The 12,449-nt window shown below is 41.9% G+C and overlaps 1 protein-coding gene across 1 annotated transcript in view; it reads right to left on the minus strand.

Moving 5' to 3' along the window:
- b4galnt4a (beta-1,4-N-acetyl-galactosaminyl transferase 4a) overlaps positions 1 to 12,449 on the minus strand; it is a 486,523-nt gene that overhangs the window by 159,397 nt on the left and 314,677 nt on the right. Inside the window, exons 4-6 of the mRNA XM_029758480.1 lie at positions 9,195 to 9,290; positions 8,975 to 9,065; positions 7,393 to 7,493 (exon numbers count right to left, since the gene is read on the minus strand). Coding sequence (XP_029614340.1) covers positions 7,393 to 7,493; positions 8,975 to 9,065; positions 9,195 to 9,290 — 288 coding nt within the window. The remainder of the gene's footprint in view (positions 1 to 7,392; positions 7,494 to 8,974; positions 9,066 to 9,194; positions 9,291 to 12,449) is intronic.

Here is a 12,449-nt window from a genome sequence, read left to right on the forward strand (position 1 = left end):
CTTGCTCACACACACTTTTTCAGTTCTGCCCACAAATTTTCTATAGGATTGAGGTCAGGGATTTGTGATGGCAGCTCCAATACCTTGAGTTTGTTGTCCTTAAGCCATTTTGCCACAACTGTGGAAGTATGGTGTGCTTGGGGTCATTGTCCATTTGGAAGACCCATTTGCGACCAAGCTTTAACTTCTTGACTGATGTCTTGAGATGTTGCTTAAATATATCCACATCATTTTCCTCCCTCATGATGCCATCTATTTTCTGAAGTGCACCAGTCTCTCCTGCAGCAAAGCACCCCAACAACATGATGCTGCCACTCCTGTGCTTCACGGTTGGGATGGTGTTCTTCGGCTTGCAAGCCTCTCCATTTTCCCTCCAAACATAACGATGGTCATTATGGCCAAACAGTTCTATTTTTGTTTCATCAGACCAGAGGACATTTCTCCAAAAAGTACAATCTTTGTCCCCATGTGCAGTTGCAAACCGTAGTCTGGCTTTTTTATGGCGGTTTTGGAGCAGTGGCTTCTTCCTTGCTGAGCGGCCTTTCAGGTTATGTAGCTATAGCACATGTTTAACTGTGGCTATTGTTACGCTCGTTGTTGGAATGAGACCAAGGTGCAGCGTGGTAGGCGTACAATTTACTTTTATTAAAAATGACACCGGAAGAAACCACAAATTACAAAAACGAACGTAAAGCTATATGCAGTGCAGAAAGCAACTACACACAAACAAGATCCCACAATCTAAGGTGGTATGATCCCCAATGAGAGACAACGACAAACAGCTGTCTCTGATTGGGAACCATACTAGGCCAACAAAGAAATAGAAACAGATTTCCCACCCTAGTCACACCCTGACCTAACCAAATAGAGAATAAAAGGGATCTCTAAGGTCGGGGCGTGACAGCTATAGATACTTTTGTACCTGTTTCCTCCAGCATCTTCACAAGGGCCTTTGCTGTTGTTCTGGGATTGATTTGCACTTTTCGCACCAAAGTACGTTCATCTCTAGGAGACAGAACGCGTCTCCTTTCTGAGCGGTATGACAGCTGCGTGGTCCCATGGTGTTTATACTTGTGTACTATTGTTTGTACAGATGAACGTGGCACCTTCAGGCGTTTGGAAAATGCTCCCAAGGATTTGGCTAAGGTGTATGTAAACTTCTGACTTCAACTGTATGCATGCGCTAGAGCTTTGCACACTCTCATGAATGCAATAATTTACTTAGTCAATATTTTGAGAGCGTACTAGTACCAAAAAGCATAATCTTATGTGGATGAATAAATACATTACGTGATCATGTAAAAAAAACAACTTTACAATACATATTGTATTGAATAATTTCAACTCACCCCCTCTTTAAAACTTGTATTTTCATTAATTTTACACTATTTCCTTGAAGGTAAAGTGCTGTTTAAGACAATTTGAGGACACACCACTTGTTATCCACTGGATAGAGTACATGTATAATTCTACACAGACATGATGTTAGTAATCCCCACGCTATACCAACATTGAATGGTGTAAATGTATATTCACATGATTGTGTGATCACCTACAGGAACACCACCTGATTGACAGCCACACACACACACACACACACACACACACACACACACTAACTACTACATCCTATCACACCTGAAGTGGATGTATTGTAAAATGTAATTACCCTGCCTGTCTAGCATGGGGTTGTGAAGGAGTTGACAAGAACCACAAAACAACTGAGTGGGCTCCACAACACACACACACACACACACACACACACACACACACACACACACACACACACACACACACACACACACACACCTCTCCCCCTCTGCCTTTCCTTCCTGCTCCTCTCTCTCACATGCACATAAACTAAACATTAAGAAGACCAGAGTTGACTCCAATGACAGTTGTGTTAAGTTGGTTGGCTGTCCTTTGGGTGGTGGACCATTTTTGATGGCCATGGAAAACTGTTGCGCTTCAAAAACCCAGCAGCGTTGCAGTTCTTGACACAAACCGGTGTGCCTGGCACGTACTACCATACCCTGTGCTTAATTTGTCAATTGGGAGGTGGCTAAATACAGAACAAAAAGCCAGAGAGGTGGGTGACCTGGGGGGCTCAGAGGTACAGGAACACATGAAAGAAAAATCCCTTATAATAAAGCATTTCATGCATTATCATCACTTTTGCGTACTGGCATAGAACAGTAAAGTAGAGAGAGGAGAAATTCCAGAAATTGCACACATGGGGAAAATGTTTAATAGCCTATGGTCCGGAATAACATTTTCCTTCTACATAATTTTAGATGAATGGAGACTTTAGCAGAATCTTTTTTAATACCTCACAAATTATCGAAATGAAAGGCTATACTGAAAATCTGAGATCAATAAAAACGACTGTCTTGAATCCATCAATAGCCTAGGCCTAGGTGTGTGGAGTTCCTCATATTGTACAATATGAGGAGGAAATTATAGCCCTAAAAAAGCTTTCCAGTTTCACTGACTCACCCAATGATGCGCAGGCCACTCAACAGCCATGGCAGATGCGCTCATGATAAAAGCTTATCTCTCTCTTACTTTGTAAAACAATGCTGTTCACTCAAAAGGTCTATTTGGAAGTTGATGACTTGGTAGCCTACAAACAGATTATTCTTCTCTTTTCAGCATGATCTGTGTTTTCCCGCGATTGTATTTGGAATATCGTGAAAGGCCTGTTTTGGATGACAGCAGTAATTCTATAACTTTGGCAAATGTATTTCAATTTATCAGGGGTGCTGCGGCACCTTCCCACGGCTATGATTCTATAAGAAAATAAATTATTAAGTACATCGCTGGAAAGATGAGTTTCATGCTCATGTGTAGCAGAGCAGGGATATGGAGAAAGATCATTTAAAGTGAATATCATTCTTGTTCTGTGAGAAATGCAGGCGGCTTCTCTCTGTCACCACAGCAATGGCCACGCATTGGTCTATATAAATGTAAATTGTCCGGGTGGCCATTTGATTAATTGTTCAGCAGTCTTATGGCTTGGGGGTAGAAGCTGTTAACCTGTTGGGGATAGGGGGCAGTATTTGCACGGCCGGATAAAAAACGTACCCGATTTAATACGGTTACTACTCCTGCCCAGTAACTAGAATATGAATATAATTGATTGATTTGGATAGAAAACACCCTAAAGTTTCTAAAACTGTTTGAATGGTGTCTGTGAGTATAACAGAACTCATTTGGCAGGCCAAAACCTGAGAAGATTCCAAACAGGAAGCGCCCTCTCTGACCATTTCTTGGCCTTCTTGATCATCTCTATCCAAAACAGGGGATCTCTGGCATAACGCGACATTTTCTAACGCTCCCATAGGCTCTCAGAAGGCGGCAGAACGTTGAATGATGACTCCAGTCTCTGGCTGAAAAACAGTAGCGCATTTGAATAGTGGTCGATCTGAGAACAATGAGGCTGGAGGCGCTCGTGCACGAGACTCCACCATGTTTACATTTTCAGTCTTTGAACGAAAACAGGGTTTCCCGGTCGGAATATTATCGCTTTTTTTACGAGAAAAATCGCATAAAAATAGATTTTAAACAGCGTTTGACATGCTTTGAAGTACGGTAACGAAATATTTTGAATTTTTTTGTCACGAAACGCGCCGGGCGCGTCACCCTTCTTTACCCTTCGGATAGTGTCTTGAACGCACGAACAAAACGCCGCTGTTTTGCTTTCTTTGTAAAGCCTTTTTGAAATCAGACAGTGTGGTTAGATTAACGAGAGTCTTGTCTTTAAAATGGTGTAAAATAGTCATATGTTTGAGAAATTGAAGTAATAGCATTTCTAAGGTATTTGAATATCGCACCACGGGGTTCCACTGGCTGTTGAGTAGAGGTTAAGGAGCCTTTTGGACCTAGACTTGGTGCTCCGGTACCACTTGCCTTGCGGTAGCAGAGAGAACAGTCTATGACTTGGGAGACTGGAGTCTTTGACAATTTTTTGGGCCTTCCTCTGACACCGCCTAGTATATAGGTCTTGGATGGCAGGAAGCTTGGCACCAGTGATGTACTGGTGTAACGGTCGTCGTACGTAATGGACCAAGGCGCAGCGGGTTGACTGCTCATCTTAACTTTATTATAACACGTAACAAATAAAAACAAGTAGATGATCGAACGAACAGTGTTGCAAGCTAACACACAACAATAACTTCCCAAAAAGGGACAGGTGAAAGAGGGCTACCTAAGTTTGACTCTCAATCAGCAACAACTATGTACAGCTGTTCCTGATTGAGAGCCATACCAGGCCAACACAAAGAAATACACAACATAGAAAACCATAGAAATACAAAACAAAAACATTACCCAAAAACCCCGGAACACATAAATCAAACACCCCTCTTACATAAATACACATCCCATTAACCTGTTAGGGCTAGGGGGCAGTATTTACACGGCCGGATAAAAAACGTACCCGATTTAATCTGGTTACTACTCCTGCCCAGTAACTAGAATATGCATATAATTATTGGCTTTGGATAGAAAACACCCTAAAGTTTCTAAAACTGTTTGAATGGTGTCTGTGAGTATAACAGAACTCATATGGCAGGCAAAAACCTGAGAAGATTTCATGCAGGAAGTGGCCTGTCTGACAAGGTGTTGTTCTTCTTGCCTCTGTTTATTGAAGACTGAGGATCTTTGCTGTAACGTGACACTTCCTACGGCTCCCATAGGCTCTCAGAGCCCGGGAAAAAGCTGAACGATATCGAGGCAGCCTCTGGCTGAAACACATTATCGCCTTTGACAAGTGGCCGATCAGAGGACAATGGGCTTAGGCGCATGCCCGAGTCGACCCCGCGCTTTATTTTCTTTCGTCTGTTTACCTAATTGCAGATTCCCGGTCGGAATATTATCGCTTTTTTACGAAAAAATGGCATAAAAATAGATTTTAAACAGCGGTTGACATGCTTCGAAGTACGGTAATGGAATATTTAGAATTTTTTGTCACGAAATGCGCCGTGCGCGTGACCCTTATTTACCATTCGGATAGTGTCTTGAACGCACGAACAAAACGCCACTGTTTGAACATAACTATGGATTATTTGGGACCAAACCAACATTTGTTATTGAAGTAGAAGTCCTGGGAGTGCATTCTGACGAAGAACACCAAAGGTAATCAAACTTTTCTAATAGTAAATCGGAGTTTGGTGAAGGCTAAACTTGCTGGGTGTCTAAATAGCTAGCCCTGTGATGCCGGGCTATCTACTTAGAATATTGCAAAATGTGCTTTCACCGAAAAGCTATTTTAAAATCGGACATATCGAGTGCATAGAGGAGTTCTGTATCTATAATTCTTAAAATAATTGTTATGCTTTTTGTGAACGTTTATTGTGAGTAATTTAGTAAATTGTTAGTAAATTCGCCGGAAGTTTGCGGGGGGTATGCTAGTTCTGAACGTCACATGCTAATGTAAAAAGCTGTTTTTTGATATAAATATGAACTTGATTGAACAAAACATGCATGTATTGTATAACATAATGTCCTAGGAGTGTCATCTAATGAAGATCAAAGGTTAGTGCTGCATTTAGCTGTGGTTTTGTTTTTTGTGACATTATATGCTAGCTTGAAAAATGGGTGTCTGATTATTTCTGGCTGGGTACTCTGCTGACATAATCTAATGTTTTGCTTTCGTTGTAAAGCCTTTTTGAAATCGGACAGTGTGGTTAGATTAACGAGAGTCTTGTCTTTAAAATGGTGTAAAATAGTCATATGTTTGAGAAATTGAAGTAATAGCATTTCTAAGGTAATATCACGCCACGGGATTCCACTGGCTGTTGAGTAGCCCAGAGAGGTTAACTAGGCAAGTCAGTTTAGAACAAATTCTTATTTTCAATGACGGCCTAGGAACAGTGGGTTAACTGCCTTGTTTAGGGGCAGATCGACAGATTTGTACCTTATTAGCTCAGGGATTCAAACTTGCAACCTTTCAGTTACTAGTCCAATGCTCTAACCACTAGGCTACACTGCCGATGCATGGAAAACTCAGCCAGCTCTATATTATCCATGTCGTCGTTCAGCCACGTCTCGGTGAAACATAAGATATTACAGTTTTTATTGTCCCGTTGGTAGGATAGTCTTAATCGTAGATGGTCCAGTTTATTTTCCAATTTATGTATGTTTCCCAATAATATGGAGGGTAGTGGTGGTTTACCTATTCGCCCGCGAATTCTCACAAGGCACTCCACCCTCTTCCCCCTTTTCTCGGTCTTCATGTGTATGACAGGGATTTGGACCTGGTCTCGACAAAGCAGTATAACCTTTGCGTCGGACTCATTAAAGAAAAAATCTTCATCCAGTTTGAGGTGAGTAATCGCTGTTCTGATGTTCAGAAAGCTCTTTTCAGTCATAAGAGATGGTAGATGCAACATTATGTACAAAACAAGTTAGAAACAATGCGAAAAACAAACAAAATAGCACAGTTGGTTAGGAGCCCGTTAAATAGCAGCCATCCCCTCCGGCGCCATTATCAATATAAGACTACTATGTTGCGCAAACCATGAACCCGGGCCAGCCCAACACAAATCAATTCTTTAGAATATCAGGCACTGTTTTTACATTATGTTTTTGAGGGGGCAGCCAGGAGAATTACAGAGGAGTCAACTTGAATTAACTGTGATTCCTTTTATTCAAATTTTTACAACAAAAAATATATATAATGTTTCATGTCACAAGATGTACCGGAGGGGTTCCGGAACGAAACCGTCCAAAACTGAGAGGTGCCGGACCCTGTTCCGGCAGGATCCGGCTCAAATTAAGTAATGACCATACCCCATTCAAAGGCACTTAAATCTTTCGTCTTGCTCATTCACCCTCTGAATGGCACACATACACAATCCATGCCTCAATTGTATTAATGCTTAAAAATCCTTCTTTAACCTGTCTCCTCCCCTTCATCTACACTGATTGAAGTAGATTTAACAAGTGACATCAATAAGGGATCATTGCTTTCACCTGGATTCACCTGGCCAGTCTATGTCATCCATAATGTTTTGTACAATCAGTCTACATACACATACATACACACACATATGTGCCTTGATCACTAGATAAAAAAATAGATTAAAGAATCAAAAAACAAATGGTAAGAAACCCGGTTTAAACACATGATGTCTACGTACATGTTATATCCCGTCACGCCCCCTCTCATAAAAACCCCATACATGCCACCCTCATAAATCACAAAGTATCCTATATCCCTACTACTGTGATAGTACCATAGTACTGGTATATTTTAAAGGGATAGTTTTCAGTGTTTTACCTTAATCTTAATCTGGAAAACTATCCCTTTAAGGGCGAATAGAAACTAAATGAAACAAAATCAAAAGAAAATAATAGAATAGAATAGTTTGTGTTTGGTGCAGTCCTTACCTGTCCAACGTAGACCAGTAGTCTGGCATTGAGAGGGCTCTCGTCAAGACTCACCCAGAACTCAGAGTTATCATCTGACGACACCGAAAACTGGAAATCACCTGGGGAATAGAAATACAGTCAAAATGGTGTGTGTGTGTGTGTGTGTGTGTGTGTGTGTGTGTGTGTGTGTGTGTGTGTGTGTGTGTGTGTGCAAGATGTACGTTACTGAGGCAGGACTGACAGACACAGTGTCCTCAGTCCACACCCTAGAGCCAGGCCCCAGCCTTCAGTAACTCTCTATATAACACTATGTCAGTTGCTGTATGGGGATTTGGGGCCTGGTTCTGTAGCTATATTTATACAGCTGACCTCACTAAGAGAGAGAATGTGTGTGTGTGTAGCAACGGAGTAGCAGTGGCACAAGTACACAGTATGCCTCTGCTCTGGAGTTAAAGCTCAGAGGCCAAGACGGGAATGGCCAGAAACCACATAGACTGAGTGATAAGAGTGGTATGGTGGAGAAATTTCAATATTATGTTAAAATACTGTTATTGCATCAAATGGTTGTTTTATGCAACAGAATAGATGATTCGTATAACTCTATTGTGTTTTTGTGAACTGAAAGTGGGCCTCTGGGAGATTTAACACTGACAGTGGATTTACGATGGATTGGTGATAAAGACCGCATTCCATAGCATGATTAGTGTCTGTGTGACTGACTGGAAGGTACCAGGGAGAGATGGCTCAGGGCCAGACCCTGGTTTCTACACAATGAGGACAGTATTTACAGCAGATATTGTTGGCTATGAATTATTAGTAACCTTGTGACCCATTCCATACATCTGTTGTTTGTCATGAATGGACTTGGCTATAAAATGCTGTGGTTCAAACCAGCTGGTTGAGTTCTCAGAGTTCTCAGTGAACTGAAATAATTAAATAATAAAGTTTGATTGTTCTGAAGAAATCTCAAAGTCTCTCCTTTTGATTAGAATAATTCCACCACAGTGGTTTCAAACTAGGGGGGTTATGGTGTGTGTTGGGTGACTCTTAAAGGGACTCTTAAAGAAATGTCAAGATGAAACCGCGTCGCACGACATCAATAGTGTAGATCAAGCTGTACGCCTCAATCTCAAATTAATGGAAAAGATAAGCACTGTCTACCTTCTTGTCTTTGGAAAAACATATTTTCCATTCATTTGGAATGGAGGCATATAGCTGGATTTATACAACTGATGTCATTGGACATGGTTTCATCTCGACATTAGACTACTTTAGAGGTTGGAAAATGTCTGGAAAAATGTTTCACTTACAAGTGAAATGTCCCTTTAACTGATACTATGGAGGTTATCCATCTAACCTTTTTGCAGTAGCCCTTGAGAGGGTCTGAGAACCTCTGATAGGGTGCTACTAGGGGTACTTGTCAAAGGCCTCATTAGTGGATGGCATTTAGCCCAAGTTTGATTGAGGCACTTGGTATGGCACTTGGTGTGATGTTGGGCACTTGGTTGGGCACATATAGGCAACTCCACCCAAGGGCACTTAATCTAATGGAACTCAACCTCTAGGGTGTAAGTAGAAAGTATGATTAGTGGGTACTCACCATCTCTGTATGGATGGATGAAACCAAATATTCGGAGGCCGTAGTTCTTCCATTTTGGAGCCACAGCCAGCTTCTTCACCGTAGTTCTCGTCTGGAATGATAGACGTGTACAAACCATAAGATGAAGACCTGAACATGTCTGATGGACGGACGGACAGGCATAGAGAAGGCAGACAGAAGGACGGACGGACAAACAGACAGAGCTCTACAGTATACTCACATGGGGATATAGAGGGAAGTGTAGGTTCTTTCGGAGCTGGGCTACAGACGAGCCACACCAGTCCTCAAACACATGGAGGTTGGCCTGCCCTTTGAACTGTGGAGAGAGAGAGAGACCAGAGAGAGAAGGGATTCATTAAAATATATAATAACAATACTGTACTGTCACTTAACAGACATTTCTATCCTGACTTCTAGTACAGTGAGTGCATATGTTTTCAGTGTGTGTGTGTGTGTGTGTGTGTGTGTGTGTGTGTGTGTGTGTGTGTGTGTGTGTGTGTGTGTGATCCTTTAGGGAACTGAACGAGCAGCATTGGCATGGCTAGCATCACACTCTTACCAACTAAGCCACATTGGTTCACTTTCTGTTCATCACTTCATAACAACTGAACTAATAACCTAACAACTCTAACCTTACTCAAAACACTACAACTGAGTAGCACAAATGGTGTGATGATCAAGCCATTACTGTTATTTCTACCAATCTATAATACCATGGATTCTAGCATAGTGATCCCCTCCACTTCCCTCAGGGACGGGCATCAGAGCATTTGATACTGACAAAATAAGAGAAACTCAGAGCTGAGCCTGAACATTGTGTGTCTAAGACAGCTCGGCAGAAAAAGACCAGCCCCAGAGTTTGACATTTGTCTGCATTAGCTAGGCTGCATGGGGGAAACAGAGGACGCTCTGAGGACAGAGAGTTTGGAGCACACACATCAGAAGACATAACAGACTCAGAAGGTTTGTGTGTCATCAGAACATAAAGGGAAATTAAGGGTGACGGGTTTGAGTCCCTCGCATACACTGCAGCCTATGGGTAAACAGCAGGGGGGTGGTGAAGCACACACAAAAACACACATCCACACACACACACAGAACACACAGACGCACAAACGGACACACGCACATACACAAGCATGCATATTTATTTAATTTTTTATTTAACCTTTATTTAACTAGGAAAGTTAGTTACGAACATTTACAATGACGGCCTGCCCTGGCCAAACCTGGACGACACTGGGCCAATTGTACGACGCCCTATGGGACTCCCAATCACAGCCGGATGTGATACAGCCTGGATATGTACAGACACACATCCGTTCATGTACAAACACGCACACAAATGCACACATTCACAGACACACGCCCATGCACACTCACACAGACGCACAGACATACACTAACATGAGCGCATGTATGCACACACAGACAGACAGACAGACAGACAGATGTCATGACTGGCCTGCGAGGATCCGGTTACAGTGGATCACAGTTCTACAGAGATATCTCTCCCTCCAGCATGGCGGGAGAGGTATAGAGAGATTGATGGGCGGGGGGGTGGGGGTTATGACCTCACGCCCATTGTAAATAAGAAGGCAGCAGCCCAACTCCTTTCTGGTCTCTAGTGTGAGAGACTGGAATGTCTGTGTGCCTTAGGAAGAGTTTACAGCCCAAAACTACAGAAAATCAAATAAATTGACTTTGGGACAATATATTTCATCATCCGAATAGGTGGGAACAATGATAGAAATTCCACAAATTAACTTTTAACAAGGCACACCTGTTAATCGAAATGCATTCCAGGTGACTACCTCATGGAGCTGGTTGAGAGAATGCTTAGAGTGTGCAAAGCGGTCATCAAGGCAAAGGGTGGCTGCTTTGAAGAATCTCAATTATAAAATATATTTTGATTTGTTTAACAGTTTTTTGGTTACTACATGATTCCATGTGTTATTTCATAGTTTTGATTTCTTCACTATTATTCTACAATGTAGAAAATAGTAAAAATAAAGAAAAACCCTTGAATGAGTAGGTGTGTCCAAACTTGTCACAGTATCCAACGAAGGTGACACCCCTCCTCGGTCGGGCGGCGCTCGGCGGTCGTCGTCGCCGGCCTATTAGCTGCCACTGATCTATGTTTCTGTGTCTTTTGGTTTTGTCTGTCTATCCCGCACCTGTTTCGTGTCTGTCATTAGTGGGGGGTTATTTAGTGTGTATTTTCAGTTTGGGTTCTCGTGCGGGATTGTTTTATGTCAACTCTGGACAGTTGTGAGTGCTGCGCTCGTTGCTAATTATATTTACCGGGCTGCGCCCCGTGCGTCTTTTGTTTTGGGAAAGTGTTTTCCCGAGTTGAATTTGTGTGCGCCCTGTGCCTTTCGGCTTCTTGTGTTGTTCCCGGATTTTCTATTAAAACCCACTATTACTCCGGACCTCTGTCTCCTGCACCTGACTCTGCCTCTCTACTGATCCTGGTAATCGTGACAAAACTTTTGACTGGTACTGTACCATTTTCTAGTCCAGAGTCTTTACTTTTATCCAATGTAAAAAACATAATTTCAAATTTTGCTACATAAAACTGAATCGAGCCAGTTGGTCACAATTATCTGTAAGGTCCCTCAGTCGAGCAGTGAATTTCAAACACAGATACAACCACAAAGAATAGGGACATTTTCCAATGCCTCGCAAAGAAGGGCACCTATTGGTAGATGGGTAAAAATAGAAAAAAGCTGATATTGAATATCCATGAGCATGGTGAAGTTATTAATTATATTTTGGATGGTGTATCAATACACCCAGTCATTAAAAAGATGTAGGCATCCTTCCTAACTCAGTTGCCAAAGAGGAAGCAAACCACATTTCACCATGAGGCCAATGGGGAATTTAAAACAGTTACAGAATTTAATGGCTGTGATTGGAGAAAACTGAGGATGGATCAACAACATTGTAGTTACTCCACAATACTAAGCTAATTGACAGAGTGAAAAGAAGGAAGCCGGTATGGAATAAAAATACAACATGCTCAGAAACAGTTTCTATTTACAAGTCATCAGACTACTGAACACTTGAACTGGACTGACCACCTGCTCTGATTCTACGCACCTTAGCACACATGCACTCACGCACACCCACCCACACAGACATGCTGTACACCCCCCCCCCACACACACACACACAAATGCTGCTAGAATAATCTTATTATGATTGCTAAATACTGCACAATTTAAACACTTGCTCCCTCCAGCATTTAGTTCCCCAATGCACGTGTAAATATTGGACTATAAATTGTGCCTTGCTGTATTATGCTTATGTAAAAAAATGTATATTCTATTCTACTGAGCCATTTACTTTATGTTTGTAGTCTTATCTTTTATTATTTTTTATTGTTGTTGCTGTGTCGAGAAGGAACCTTCCGGTAAGCATTTAGTTGGACGGTATATACCATGTATATCCCGTTCATACGACTAATAAAACC

This window comes from Salmo trutta, chromosome 7 (assembly GCF_901001165.1).
Source record: "Salmo trutta chromosome 7, fSalTru1.1, whole genome shotgun sequence".
NCBI lineage: Eukaryota > Metazoa > Chordata > Actinopteri > Salmoniformes > Salmonidae > Salmo > Salmo trutta.